This window comes from Haliotis cracherodii, unplaced genomic scaffold (genome assembly GCF_022045235.1).
Source record: "Haliotis cracherodii isolate W230 unplaced genomic scaffold, xgHalCrac1.p SCAF_6, whole genome shotgun sequence".
Taxonomy (NCBI): Eukaryota; Metazoa; Mollusca; class Gastropoda; order Lepetellida; family Haliotidae; genus Haliotis; species Haliotis cracherodii.
In genome coordinates this window covers 29,075,837-29,091,376 of record NW_027266319.1, presented here as the reverse complement: position 1 = coordinate 29,091,376, position 15,540 = coordinate 29,075,837, and the positions used below count along the sequence as shown (strand labels likewise).

At 41.8% G+C, this 15,540-nt stretch overlaps 1 protein-coding gene across 1 annotated transcript; it reads left to right on the top strand.

Moving 5' to 3' along the window:
- The first annotated feature begins 1,205 nt into the window (after window positions 1–1,205).
- LOC139445622 (uncharacterized) lies at window positions 1,206–13,784 on the top strand. The gene is made up of 4 exons (XM_071226791.1): window positions 1,206–1,232; window positions 9,938–10,007; window positions 10,552–12,894; window positions 12,967–13,784. The coding sequence occupies exons 1-4, from the start codon at window positions 1,206–1,208 to the stop codon at window positions 13,782–13,784; spliced, it is 3,258 nt and encodes a 1,085-aa protein (XP_071082892.1).
- Window positions 13,785–15,540: the final 1,756 nt, after the last annotated feature.

Here is a 15,540-nt window from a genome sequence, read left to right as displayed (position 1 = left end):
TCAGACACAGCATACTGATTCCGAGACGTCCAGTTCTTTGTCTTTGTTTTCGCCCCTTAATGCCGTGCGCCAGACAGGGCCACGCCACGGATGAGCATGACCACTGTTCTATTTCAGTCCCATCTTACAACCAGCAGACGTTACTTTGTTGGACAGAGGAATGTGCATATGTGGAAATACGTCTTACCCTCATGCCCAACATCAGCTTCGAACAATATCCCAGTCCTATCACATCGTATTAGCTTAATGTGAGAGCAAAGGGAGATGTCACGAATCTTGTGAAACCCACGAGTGCGGGTATAGTGCTGACAAACCCAAAAAACAATAATCCGGGCGAACCTGGCATTCGAACCCACAATCATCGGACGTAGACATGCCCTAGGGACGCAACTCTGCACAGCGAATTGCAACGGTGACCTACATCACGTCTTCACCATCATCACTCTTTCACAGGATTCAAAAAGTCTATCAGTCCCCGTACTTTCCCATCAAAAAACCCTTGAAGATCCGGGTAGGAATAGGTCTTCAGCAACCCATGCTTGCTTTCGACTCTGCTTGTCGAAAGAGGCGACTAACAGGATCGGGTGGCCAGGCTCAATGCCCTGTTTGATGGATGTCATCGTATCCCATTTGCGTAGATCGATGTGCGTGATGTCAATAACTGGATTATCTGGTCCAGACTAGATTATTTACAGACCGCCGTCATATATCTGGAATATTGCTGAGTGCGGCGTTAAACAAATATAAACACTTCCCCTTAGAGGTGACTTTTCTATTAAGAATATTTTATTCAGGGTTACTTTTGATTGTTTAAAGGGGGTGTTTATATGTGGTTCACTGCCTAATTATGCAATTACCTTTAGAAAATGTACACCGTGAAATTGTTTATGAGCCTATAGGCCCAGATACGGCGGTTTTACCTCCACATACAAAGTTTTAATTACCCTCCCTGCCATTTCTCATCATGACACATTGCCTGATGACATCTTAATGGAGACGCCCGTTATGGTTCGCCAACACGACTGGTGACTCGAAATTAATAAATGCTGAAATATCAGACAAGTGATCCGAACTTCTTGCTGTATCAAGTCTTAAAACTGGGGAATCTATTGATGTTATGTTTTCCTGTGTGTTCTGGCTATTCTGCAGCGAACTGATAGGCTGATTGCGGATAACGGAAGTCACGTGATGCTATCTTTCCGCCCATGCGCCGTGGAAAGCGTCATCACAAAGTAAGTTTTCATGTCTGTGTTTGTCAGTGATATTAAACAGTATATTTGTTGAAAGTAACGTCAGAATACAAGGATAAAGGTATTGGGTAGATATTAAAAGTTGATAATTAAAAATTATGTTGAGAAAGTAGTCAAGACGTTTCTCTCGGATTAAAGAATACAGGCCTACTCACGTCTAAAACATGTATTGATACATTTTCAGCATATTCACGAATAGCGAAACGAGTAACCATAGAATGTGAAGTGCAAGTATTTTTCTCTTGAGCGCCAGGACCCTAACACCGTTGTGTTAGGTGGGTGTTGTCGCCTGCTTTCATCCATCTGTCATGACGAGTTTACTTGACAGTGGTAGACATCTCGTAACACCGTCTCGTGGCTGGCTACTCCGGTTTCGTCTCCACCTAATTTCTCATTGGTCAATTTCACAAATAACATTATTGGGGCCAAGATAAGACAATCGATCATGATCCTTGGTTTGTGAGACCCGTGGCCGTCGGTTTCACTTGTTCTGTAAATATCGATGGCCTGCGTCACATGCGGATGTTTCCCGACATTAAAACGTCGCTATATAAGTGCAATAATCTTGGACGCGACGTTAAACCCAATTTCACCTCACCTCACCCGACATTAAATAAGCTGACACGCCATTATATATGCGAAATGCTATTTAAAGCCTCGCTAAACCAATCTCAGTGATGCACTCACCCATACAGAAATATATCGAACGTCTATCATCCTCGACTATCCAGAGTATTATATCTACATTCCATCATGACAAATATCCTGCATCCATTCAACTAATCTAAGGATTCAACTCGCTAAAGAGTGTAATTTGATTGGTCCATGGCAGAAATCGGGCCATGGTATTTAATTGTAATTGAACGAAGCGGTCGCGGTTTACTTGCAATTGGATTTCTTGTGAAATTGGCAGATTATGTATACTCTACAAATAAAAGAATCGCATAGTTGGTAACAATATTTTCAAAAAATTGTGGATGGGAGCTGTGGCATAAAAATGTTCTTGTTTACTGATAAAGTGTCAGTGAGCGATTTTGTTTTATTTGATAGTCAATTTAGGATTGCCATCCTAATTCGCTTTCTCAGTGAAGTGAAAAACAGTTTTTACGTGCAAGGCATGGCATTTGTGACATTTTTATTTGGCAAGTTTATGACACATGTCGTTTTCACAAATCACTTAGTTAACGAGACGAATTTTCTAAAATCGAATTGCCAAGACACAATAATAATGCGAGAAATAACGGTTCTGGGAGACTTTTAGCTTTGGATTCACAGTGGCAAGGTCAGGGTCGCTACATGAGCGTCCTTCACCTTCGAAACAGGACATTCACTGCAACGTACACCAGATTTTCCCGGTGCAATTCCCATAGTTCACCGGCAGTCCATAACTGTTTACGTGCGATCATGGAGGCTCGTAAGCGTCATATTACCACAACGTAAGTCAGCAGCCGTCGATTAAATCTTCAGTGGTTTCCCCAACGTTGGCATAGTGTTGGTGTAGTTACCCCGTTTCCTTTTTAAGGGCGTGTATTGGCGACGGAATGATCGTTGTACCGGATCTACAAGAAGTCGACAAATTCAGTGAAGAAGTGTTATGATGCGGGGACCCCTTTCTTATGGATGAAAAACATTTTTCACATCCAGGGCAACTTACCAGGTGTGCGTTATCATGACGAGATCTTAAGTCCGTATGCTTCCCAGGTTGTGCAAGCACCAGGCGCAATTTTTCAGCATCCACAGAATCTGCAGGAATTACGCAAAGGAAGAATGGGCTTCAATTCCACAAGGTCTCGTCCTCAGGGCCCTTGTTCCATTGGCAGGATGTGTAGAGTAGTCATTCCAGCCCAGAGCAGACACACGCGGTACTTGGCTTTAAGACTGCCTTGTTTGAGATAATGACCGAACCGCCACATGCGATTACGTTTCCGTTAACGTTTGATGAAATCAAACTCACATCTGTCCCGCGTATAGCTTATATCTGTGTGTGTGTGTGTGTGTGTGTGTGTGTGTGTGTGTGTGTGTGTGTGTGTGTGTGTGTACAATCACTCATTTCCAATGGAGATGCATTACTTTATTGATCTTGTCACGTTTTCTTCTGAATCTAACTTTTCATTTATTCTTTTCTCAAATAGCGTTCAAGAAAAGTGGGGGAAGGGGTTTCGATTTGTGTTAGAGATAGGATACCCGTTAAGATCCGGCTTAGAATTTGTCTTCACCAAACCAGGCTCGCTGACTTGGTTAATGCATGTCATTGTATCCCAATTGCTCAAATTATGCTCAATATACCACCATTGATGCTGAGATCAGTCAGATCATTTCAAATTGATGTGCATCAGTTTAACCTTATTGTGAATTTTGTTCTCAGTGCCATACTGATGCATCATTGCAAATTGATGTGAATCAGTTTTAGACTTTCCTCCCACATTAGCTGACACAATGTGAGATAACAGAAATACTGTTACTGTTACCCATCTCATACACTTGAGGTTGCTTATTGTAACATGAACATCATTAAAACCAGGATGAAAACATCCCCTCCCATTAATTAAAGTGACTTTTTGACTACTTGCTAATTCATTCTGAGACAGTTTTCAACCCCTTGAAGATCCGGTTAGAATTTCTCTTCAGCAACCCATACTTGTCGTAAGAGGTAACTAACGGGATCGGGTTTTCAGACCCGCTCACTTGGTTGATGCATGCCATCATATTCTAATTGCATAGATCAATGCTCATTATGCCAATCACTGGATTGTCTGGTCCATACTCAAAAATTTACAGACCGCTGTGATATAGTTATCCGACTATACAACAAACAAACAAATGTTAGAGACAGGATATATATTTAGGCCGCTGCTTCAAAACGCGCAATTTGTCGAAAGGGTACAGATAATTCAAGCTCCGGACAACCGACATCAAGCGATCAGTTTATCCTTTCTGATGAAACCTAAAGAGAAAATAATTCTTTGCAATCTCTAACATTGAAATTAGGGGTGACTATTATTTGTCTGGAAATCACTATTACGATAATAATTGATACTGAAAGAAACTATTGCCATAACTATTGATATTGCAAGCAACTATTGCGATAAATATCGATAGTTTTCAGTGTATCATTTTAGATGGATTTTAGAGTTGAATTCAACCTTGGAACTGAAGTTTCCATTGAATGTGATAACCATAACAACGAATAAAAAGTAAAGTTTGAGATATGACTGATTTGTATTTTCTTTACCCTAATATTTTAAGAAAAAGAAACTTCCATATTTCCATGTGTAAATTACTACCACTCATGATCAAAAGAAAAACAAATTTGAACAGCATTGCATCTATTTCATTGAAACTGTAAAACTATGGTAAATACAATCGAAACTATCGATATTCCTAACTGAAATCGATACTATTGTTCGGAAACTGATTTAACAATTGATTTATTGACTTTTAGTGCTTACCAATAGCAATATATCGATATTTCGATTTATCGTGACACCCCTGATTGAAATATGGTTGACAAACTACACAAATGTTTCTGTTCCATTGTACGGGAAACCTTGCTATGCACCAGTGCACCAAACACACATGCACGCATGTATTCTGTTGTTTCGATACATACATGTACACGTTCTTTGGAAATTGCATTCTGCAAATTATTCTTTGTATAACTAAACTATGTTACATAAATGCATACAGGTGCAACAGAACAAACAAGATTCTGAAACATGATCATGAAATGGTTGGGTGAAAATCAAATTTGCTTTTTTGACCATTCTGTCTCGTATGTATGAATCTGAAACATACGCTTGTCTTGAATGTCATTGGTTGAAGAAATTAATCATCCAATAAAAACAGTTTTTCATTATAAGAAGATATGTGACACTTGAGTTACAGATGTAATAGATTAAGTAGAGGTAGTGTTGGAATGTGTCAGGGCCACTTAGAATATGACATGATATGTTTACAGTGCTTTTCACTACTGCTGTACTATGCTATGCTGTGCTGTGCTGTGCTGTGCTGTGCTGTGCTGTTCTGTTCTGTGCTGTGCTGTTCTGTGCTGTTGCTTGGCCTCAGCAGTAGTTAATAGGATTGGTTTTATATTTGAAGAATAGTTGGGCACTGTAATACTTTGGCCGCGCTAAATTGAAATTGGAACTGAATGCGCAGTGAAACTTCAAGTTCTCTTTTCCATAAATGTTGAAATATACTCTCTTAGTCAGTTTCAAAAACGCATTGCCAGTCTACTTTGAATGTTGTAGTAACAGCTACTATGTCTTGTAACATATAATTGTACATATGAGTATTTCAAAATGCCTAGCGACAAAGTACGTTTACATAAATATCAGCTTCGTGATGCGGTCGTTGGATCAGCTGTCAATCAGAGGTAGTTATAGTGATTTGAAACCTTTGATTGACCAATAAGAGTTAAATAATTTCCAAAATCATGTTACAATTAATATTAATTTATTACATTTCATGGGGAAAATGCATTGGGCGTACATGATAATAGTCATCATCCATTAAGACGTTTTGTGGATATTTAGGTAAAAGAATTTCATCACAATCGTCTTTCCCTTTAGAGGTCACGTTTCATCCAGTTCGCTGTGCAGAGTTGCGTCCCTTAGGCACGACAGACACTTATGATTGTGGTTCGAATCCCGGTTCGACCCGATAATGTTTCTAGGTTTGTCAGTACCATACCCATGCTCGTGTGTTTCACCAAGTGGTGAACGTCTGAGACCTGCACCGCTTCGGCCTTTCCCCCTACATTCAACTGACACATTGTGTTATAACTGGAATACTGTTCAATGCGACGTTAAACCCAACTCACTCTTTCCCTTTGCTGTTGTGCATCTCATTTAGGAAATGAAAGTAAAAAGAAAAACTACCATCACTCTGTCAAAAGAGTGAGCGAGTTGGATATTAACGCCGCTTTTAACAGTATTCCAGTTATATCACGGCGTGTCAGCTTAATGTGGGAGGAAAGCCCGAAGTGATGCAGGTCTTAGACGTTTACCACTTCAGTGAAACCCACGAGCCCGGGCATGGTACTGACAAACCTAGAAACATAATCGGGGCGAACCGGGATTCGAACCCGCAATCATAGGTTTCTGGCGTGGCCAAGGGACTCAACTCTGCACAGCGAATTGCGGCGCCTTAGACGACTGGGCCACCCGTGCCCCCCTCTGTCAAAAGAACACCAAATTGCTCGGCACAAGGTACGTTTGACAATTTGTATAAAGTTCAAAGGGGCGAAGACACGGGCTACCACACTGAGGATTCTCATACCTGTAAGAACGAGTGAAGAGTTAATTACATAGCCGAAGGCGTTTACTAATATATACAGACATTGTTGAGACAGTTTTGTTGACATGTATACAAATATCGTTTAAAATAGCGTTACATATCTACAAGCTCATCACCTGAAATGAACGCTCTCTGAAAAGATATACAAAATAGAATAATATATGGAAAACAAAGAGGCGATGACATATGTCACATCCCTGTTCTGAAACATTTTTGAAAATATAACTGATGATCTATTAAATAAGGATAAATTCAGCTTACATACTCCCGGAAACAAGTAACTGTGCTTCATGTAAAGTGGTGTAAATGTTACGTCATTGAAAATAACAACATAATTTTTGGTCATTCGTCTGAACAATATTTTATCGTAACAAATTCATTGACAAAACTCAATGTAACGTCTATAAGAGGAGAGGTGTAACAACTCTACTGACTATCTCAATATCGGATATGACCACAATTTGCGTTGAAACGGACGAGGCAGCGGCGGCGCATTGAGGACATCTTGGGGAATGTTGTCCCAAATGTCAACCAAAGAATGATCCAACTAAGCTATCGTTACCGGGTGGTTCTGGTCCTGTCGTAGGCGTCGTTTTATCTTATCCCAGACATTGTCTAGTGGTGATTTGTCTGGAGAAACAACCGATACTGACGACAATGATAAACGCTAGCGTCGCAAAAACGTTCTCCTTGATGCCTGTAGGCCAATGAACGACACATCTGCGTCAAGTACACTATCCCAGCCTTGTCTTCTAAACCTCAGATGCTGTCTACGCCAAGCTAGGCATGGCTGACAGTGATGTTGAAGCAAAATTTGGCGTATCACTGGATGCTGGGGTCGGATCTTGTGCTCCCTCAACAGGTTGCGTACGGTTCTACCATTAATTGGTCTCAACCCACGAATTATTGGACCTGTTAATATGGCATTTTGGTATCGATTCCGATGCACCAACCCAATATAGTTGTCTTGTCGTTACGTGTTGCCTTTGTCTCCAACGAGATGATGTTTATCGATGAACATTGAAATGCGTGATTTACGGTTAAACAGAAGTATTTTTATATGCACCTGATAACTAAACAATCATTGTGTGGAGTTCAAAATCCTCGTGTGTAATATCATGCTCCCAATCAACACGCAAACATCCCAATTGTGTGCCTTGCTTGAGCATACACGTGCAAATTGTGAATCACGACCTGAAAGTCATGGAGATGTCAACGTGAATATGTATTGAAAGATGCGGTATTTAATTTCAGACTAAATAATATTTTTTATTGAACTTTATATGAAGCACATTTACCTTTTACATTTATTTTTTATTCCACTCATTGACGTATATGCATGTACATTGTGTAGATCCTAAACGCAAACCTAATCGTGTTTGTTCAAGAACGATCGTTTAGCCAATTCCACTGATTTACACACCTAAACTGGAAATAAAGGAAACAAGTGACGCCGCCTCGTCTGTATATATATAGATATATGTAAAATAATCCAAAGTGACAAGAGTCTCACAACTGGATGACTTCAATTTTCAAATAGTCAACTTTCCGATCATGTCGAACGATATTCCAGCAGCTCCAGCCTTAGGTGTCTTTATTTCAATGCTTTTGAGGGTGCAATCGAGCATGCTCTTTCCACGAAGATTTCAAAGAGCGTCTTGCTCAGAAGTTATTTGATCAAGGCCTTTCAAAAGCCTACAAAACGTTTTATGGTAGACATGTAAAGGACATTTCCACATTTACACACCAGTGACGAAATGATGCCCAATGCTGTTCACTAAAGTGACGGGTACCATATGTTCCTGTGTCTTTTTTCAGGCAAACAAATGTTTTGCCTTTGCATGTGTTTGTGACGGGTCCCACCGGTGGGGCAGGATACGTTCACCTTTTCGCGAACACCAGGTACCATCACTATCTGATTGTGATTCATAAACACATACTCGTGATATAATCGGAATCGTATAATCGACTCTTTTGGCAGCGATTTCTTGTGAAAATGGAAAGGGGTTTGTCGCTTTTATCTATTGTCCCAATATTTTGACGTGTTATTGGGATTGTGCTTACTGAGATTGGGATTCGGGGGTTCCCTTAAATATTGTTCCTAGTATACTAGCGAAGGATGTAGACACAATTTCAAGCATGTCATTTATTTCATGTTTACACTGAGAGCCATACAGCTAGCAGCTGTATCGCGGAATAAAAGAGTTCTTCAAGAGGAGAGATAACATCTTTTGCAGTGTGGTTACAGCAAAAAGATTCAAATGATTTCGTCATTAGATGAGAAAGGTCTGTTAAGAACGGCCTCAGTAAGTTGGTCACAGTTGACAGCGCATAGTAATACATTTACGCAATGAAGTATAGAACGCCAAAATGATAAACGCATAATGGGAGAGATTTCCGATGTTTTAATGATTCTGTGGCGATTACAAATGTTGGTCATCATTGATCAATTGGCGGATTATTAAGATGTGTCAAACAGATACTGAGGGAGATTGCTTTCCACAGACATGGATCGAATCGATTATTGGAAGTGAATTTCATCGGTTTTGTTTACTACGATGGGTCGAAACAAGGCCATTCCTGTGCGGGCAAGAAGTCAAACTTATCTTATGAGTTTTCTCATAAATGCTAAAACACTGAATTCGAGATTGATCTAAATGATAGGAAACAATGCTTCTGTATTCCCAGGAGTTTCCTCAGGAATATGTCCGTCAGCGTTAAAAACCTTTCGTCATTTCAAGAATACAGTGTAGTGAAAAACGCATGAACGTTTAAATGTGTCGTTCATACACTTATGAACGTCAGTTCCGCCATCACGTGCCCATATCCATGCACTCCTTCGTCTAATGTGTTACGCTGACATGTGCTAATTTAGCTAGCAAGTAAGACTTGCCAATGTCATATGAACCTCGGATTACATGTTCATTTGCAATCATGAACACATTTTGGAAATACTGTTCCTTCGTGTGTGGGGCCTACTAAACACCACTAAAGAGTTTGTTGATTTGTTTTCTTTGTTGTTTTAACGCCGCACTCAGTTATATTCAAACTATGTGACAGCGGTCTGTAAATAATCGAGTCTGGATAAGACAAACCAGTGACTGTCATCATGAACATCGATCTACCTAATTGGGTTATGATGGAATGGATAAACCCTGTCAGCGACCCTTACCAAATGATCCCGTTAGTCGACCAATTCTACAACCCGAACTGATTTATTAACAAAATAAAAACTTGATAAGATAAATATACATGTACCTGTATGAATGATTATTTGCTTCTGCGGAATGGACACGGATATAGTTATACTTCAAGTTCTCTTGAAATAAAGCTTGCCTAACATATGCTTATATTGTTTTCCTGAAAAAAATATTCCGGCCATGTTTTAGATGAATCCTGGAAGTCACTCGTGGCCATCCTTGGTGCTGGTGTGCCTTGGTTTGTGCTGGTTAGTTGACGGTAAGATGTGAAGAATGGGTAAGTGGGTACATTTCTGCGCCGCGTTTAGAAAATAGGGCAGCCTACTGGCCGTGAACGGCTTCACATAGTGTAGGGAGTCGAACCCGGGTCGTCGAGACGAGCGAATGCTTTACTAGGCTACCCCACCAGCCCTAAGGGAGGAAGTGGTGAAGCTGTATGTCACAACATAGAAAGCTGTATTCCCCAACATGCCATTGTAATTCATATTTTACATTTCACCAAACGTGTTTCTTCAGCATGTCCAATTCTGTTTTTATATAGGATCATAATAAGGTCTCATCTCTATGTTTACTTTTGTTCAAAACTTCAGTTCAGAGTTACTTACCTTAGCCAAGCCAGAATCCTCTGGTCGCGGGACCTTTGGTCTGTCAGTACCATACCCATGTAACCAAACGTTACAGTGATATACAGTGATATGGCCGTTCAGAAAATGTTATCGATGTAACTCCATATCAGTGATAATCTGTATCTTCTGTTTCGTTAAAAGCAAGGCATTTATCAGATTCCGTTGTTTTGTCTCCAGAGACGAGGACACAAGACTGGTTTGGTACCTACCCAGGGTTTTTCAGTGACTTCGGCGCATACGCCACCCAGGCCCCAGCCCCGCCCTGGGGAAACCAGTATGACATCCCACAAAACATTGGTGCCCTAGATCTTCAAAATCAACCTGGGACTATGAATGCCCAGGTTCAGCAGGGACTCATGGATTATCAACAAGCCGAGCTTATGAATCCCCCCAGACGGTCCGGAGCTTTGAATGATCATCAAACCCAAACTGAGATGATGAATGTCCCGAGCCTGCCAGGAGCCTTTGATCGTCAAACACACGCTGGAATCGGGAATGGGCCTGATCATCCTGGAGTTATACTTCAAACCCAACCAGGGATCATGAGTACTCGAAGTGATGCTGGCATTGTAGACTCCCAGAATCAAGGCAGTGTGGCTCGTCAGCAAGGAAGCAGTGTCCAACAGTCGCAGACCGTTCAAGATCCCACAAGTAACCAAGTTTCGGATGTAAACAGCCAGGTAGAAACAGGACCGCAGGCTGGAAAACTAGAAGCACAACCTGTATATCCATCTCAGTGGCAAGGCGAGTTGCGGTCAAATCGAAGAGCAAATATTAATGGTTCATCAAGGCCAGAAGTTGGTTCTCCTGCACCCAGTGTACCTGATCAAGGTTCAATGATATTCTCTGGTAACCCTGCAAGTTCCATACCAATCCAAGAAGGAAGCTACACGCCAGACCAAACTCCCAGGACTGTTCCAGTTCAGGGGACAAGGGAACTACTACAAGGTGACCCACAACCATCCGTTACAGACCATAATGCATGGCACCAGAGAGGTGGGACAGCATCTGTGGGTAATGTTCAATCTGTGGCATTCCCCCAGCAGAGTTGGCAGCCCAACTTTCAAGACCAGCAAGCCATCAAGCGACAATACATGCATACCGACCAAAGCATGAACAGTAATCAACCAGATGTTATTCATCAGTCTGATCCAAGAACATTTCAGACCATGCTTGCAAGCCACCAAAATCAGCAGTCTCAACAAAATTCATCAATGTCTCAATTCGAGCCAATTCAACAACATCGTATGTTGCCAAGTCAGCATGTTATTCCATGGGGGATGATCCGTCCATCTGCTTATTCTCAACTACAGGCAATGGACCCAACAACACGAGCAAACTGGATCTATCAAATGCAGATGAAGACTAGGCAATACTACAGACATCAGCAGAAGTATCCGACACAGACGTGGAATGTCCCTGCTGAATATGCAACAATACCCCCAGGAGCTGCTGAGTTCAGCACAGGACCACACTGGTTGAGCAGCACAAGCTCCACCACCAAGCAGTATGTTCAACCTCAGATCCCACAACAAATACAAGAAAGGCAGTTGCAATCTGTCAATAGTACATCTACCTTTCCTCCTGAAGGGTCACATGTTAAGGTTTCTGGGCTAAACATGGCGCCAACACCTCCCACAAGCACTCAAGGGCAACAGACCACAACAAGTGTCAGCATTGCAACCCGGGCAGGCGTTACCTCAACTACTTCTATTAATGCCACATCCGAGGGTAATTACTCCGCTTTGTCTACCATTACGCCTCATACGAACATGACAGCGGCAGATCTAAATAAAATAATCCGAATTCTTCTCATTCCACAGCTGTCACGAGTTACGACACAGGCACCTACGATGACACTGTCTATACCTGTATCACGTGTAGCATCTGGGCAAGTACAACGCCCAATTTCAGAAATGTTTATAAGGATGATCAACTTTGCTCCACGACCCTTGTGGATTTCTGCGCCTATGAATAATAACAGAAGCCATAAACAGACCCGGCCTTTATCAGAAATCCATGTAAAGTTGGTTAACTATGATCAAAGGATAGTGGATTCATTCAACGGACATATTTCATCCCCCAACACACGACCTTCACGAAGAGAGCGGGCGTTTCAGTCGTCAAAACGGGGACATGAAATACCCAGAATAACATTAGTCAAAAGCAGTGCTGACATTCCTAACAGTTCAGTTCATATGCTCAAAACATCGAATACGTCCAATGATACAAGTGCGCCACACAGCAATGTACAAAACCATCAACATGCTGTGGTTCGACATACCCAGATGTTGCACCACGTCATGAACAATCTACAGAAGGAACTTAATCGTTTCCAGGGCACTGTCAGACACAACAGAGACTCCCCAGCCACAGACAGACCTCTGAAAGAAGTAAAACCTTCACGAGCTGATGATGGTGATGGTACTACAATGTCGGTGCCTCAAATACGAAGACAACTTGGACACAAACCACCAATGCCTCTGAAAAAAAATATAAAAACCGGATCCACCATAGTAGGTGTCTCACCTGGTGATAACATCCCTAATTCAGTGAATAAGACAAATAGAAGCTCCCCTCTTAGGCATGCAGGACATGATCTAAAAAGAGAAATGCCAGTGAAACAAAACGGAAGTGAATCGGCATCCGCGCACTCACCTTTGGTCACGTCAACACCATCCACCACAACGTCATCAGAAGCAGCGACGTCTCACATGACAACTGTCGTTCCACCATCACTTACAAAACCGGACACTGCCACAAGTAGTACAGCAAATTCATCGGACTTCAGACTCAAAGACATCCCAGCTGCTGTTATCACAGGCGATCCTGGGGTTAAAAGAAATAAACTGAGCGAACTTCTGGAAAAGCGTAAATCGTCCTTCGCTGTCCCTCTTCACGAGTTACCAAACGTAGAGCTGACAGCTATCTACTCTGTTCACAACAGGGGTGTTGATGCTATTGATGGTCAAATTATCAACAGACATGAAACTGGTCAAAAGACACTGTCTACGCGAGTAGAAACAACTAGCATTGCTCCCTCTTCTACCCCAACAACCACGTTGAATGATAACACGTCTCGTTCCACACCTGTCACCAAGTCTACACCAGAGACCGCAGAGATGAGAAAACAGCAAATCAACGATCAACTGAACGAACAGCTGAGTGTCCTCAACCGCCTTCACCAACGACAGCAAATTATTGATCATCAACACCAGCTGAGGGAACAGCAAACAAGACTACAAAAGCAAAGGGACATTCTACAGCAGCAACTACAAGCCCTGCAGAAACTCCGGGGCACACATATGGTCATTAGTAAAGACCCTCTTTCACTTCCTGATGCACCTGGAGGAATAGCTTCAGCCTGGCATGGAATCCAATTGGGATTGTTAGAAGCTGGTTTTAAATAGGCGTGAATGATCAGTTGATCAGTAAGAGACGACCATTTATACATTGGGAAATGCTGTTTTTGTGCGCGAAACAGCTGGTCAAAATAATGTGTTTTCGGGTTTTACAAAAGCTTGTTAACATTGATCACTGGGCATGTTAAATTTTCTGAATAACCTTCCCGACTTCCGGATAATCTTATCATTAACATCCTTATATATCCATGGGAACATATTCCGTGCACGATTCGTTAATCCGGAAATGTGTGTTAATCCGGTCGACTTCCTGAGAACGGTACCTTCCGTATTACCAAGGTATCACTGTAGCCCAGCGTTGTCACGGGGAACTCGTCTGAATGGAGCCGTGGATTAGGTGGCTATAACACTGTTTTCAGACTGACTCTCGCCATAATAAGTACTGAATCTAAATACTTGTACAAATGCTGCAGGAAAATGGTAATCCTGCAAATCTAAATCATTATGTTCAAGGTAGACAGAATTTTATGGTTATGCATAATGTTCATCAACCTTGTAAAGCAGAGAAGTTACCAGTAATTTTACGAAGAACCAGCTCTCTCCACGTGAACCCGCACAGTTGTGAAACAGACATTTCGACATTCCACGAATATTTATTAGGACATATATATGTTTCTGTTTGACATGGATGTTCCTATTATTCCAGGCGCTGACTGAAAGCGACTGATTGCTCATATACTATGTGTGAATAACATTACACACTGCCATTAAAATAAAGCATGTTCGTATATATTTCAATGATACAAAAATACACAATGATCCATCATTTAAAAACTATCTCAGTGCTTCTTTGTTTTCCCTAAACCACATCAGGAGATTGCAATAAAAAATCAAAGAAATAATAAAATCATATCATATATTTAAAATCGTTTGTCATCGATTGCGTTCTTTCATATTGTTTTCTGTATCGATAATGAACCAAGAGTCAATCACAACAAAATCATATGTTTACCTCTGATGCGATACCTCTCCACAAAGGTCCGTGGGGTGAACTTCCTAATGAGCCACTTAACGTCGCATTTGTCACCACTCGCCCCTTTCCGTAACCTGCAATTCAGCTTGTCCCTGAATAACACGAGTTGGTCACGAATGTTAACGTCGAGGCGAGTTCTAGTCTCCACTCCTTTTGCAGCGCCTGGACAGTTCGGTGAGTGAGCGAGTACGGTTTTACGCCGATTTGAGCAATATTCCAGCAATATCAAGGCGGGGGACACCAGAAATAGGCTTCACACATTGTACCCATGTCGGGAATCGAACCCGGGTCTTCGGCGTGACGAGCAAACGCTTTAACCACTAGGCTACCCGACCGCCCCTGACAGTTCAGCTTACTTAACGGGTGACGTCGGCTTACACGTGTCCCGATAATGTCCCCGGCGTCCTCAATGGGGGAAAACTGGAGGTAGTCGGTTACTTGATTTGGTTGGTTGGTTTGTTTATTTTTACACCGCACTCAGCAATATTCCAGCCATATGACGGAGGTATAAATAATCGAGTCTGGACCAGACAATCCAGTGATTGATGTCATGAACATCGATACACGCAATAGGAATCGATGACATGCTTCAACCAAGTCAGCGAGCATGACCACCCGATCCCTTTAGTCGCCTTTTACGACAAGCATAGTCGCCTTTTACGGCAAGATTGGGTTGCTGAAGACCTATTCTACCCTGATCTTCACGGGTCGTCGGTTGCTTGACGTGCACGGTGGACGTTATCGCCAAGAAAAACAAAACATGGACCATAA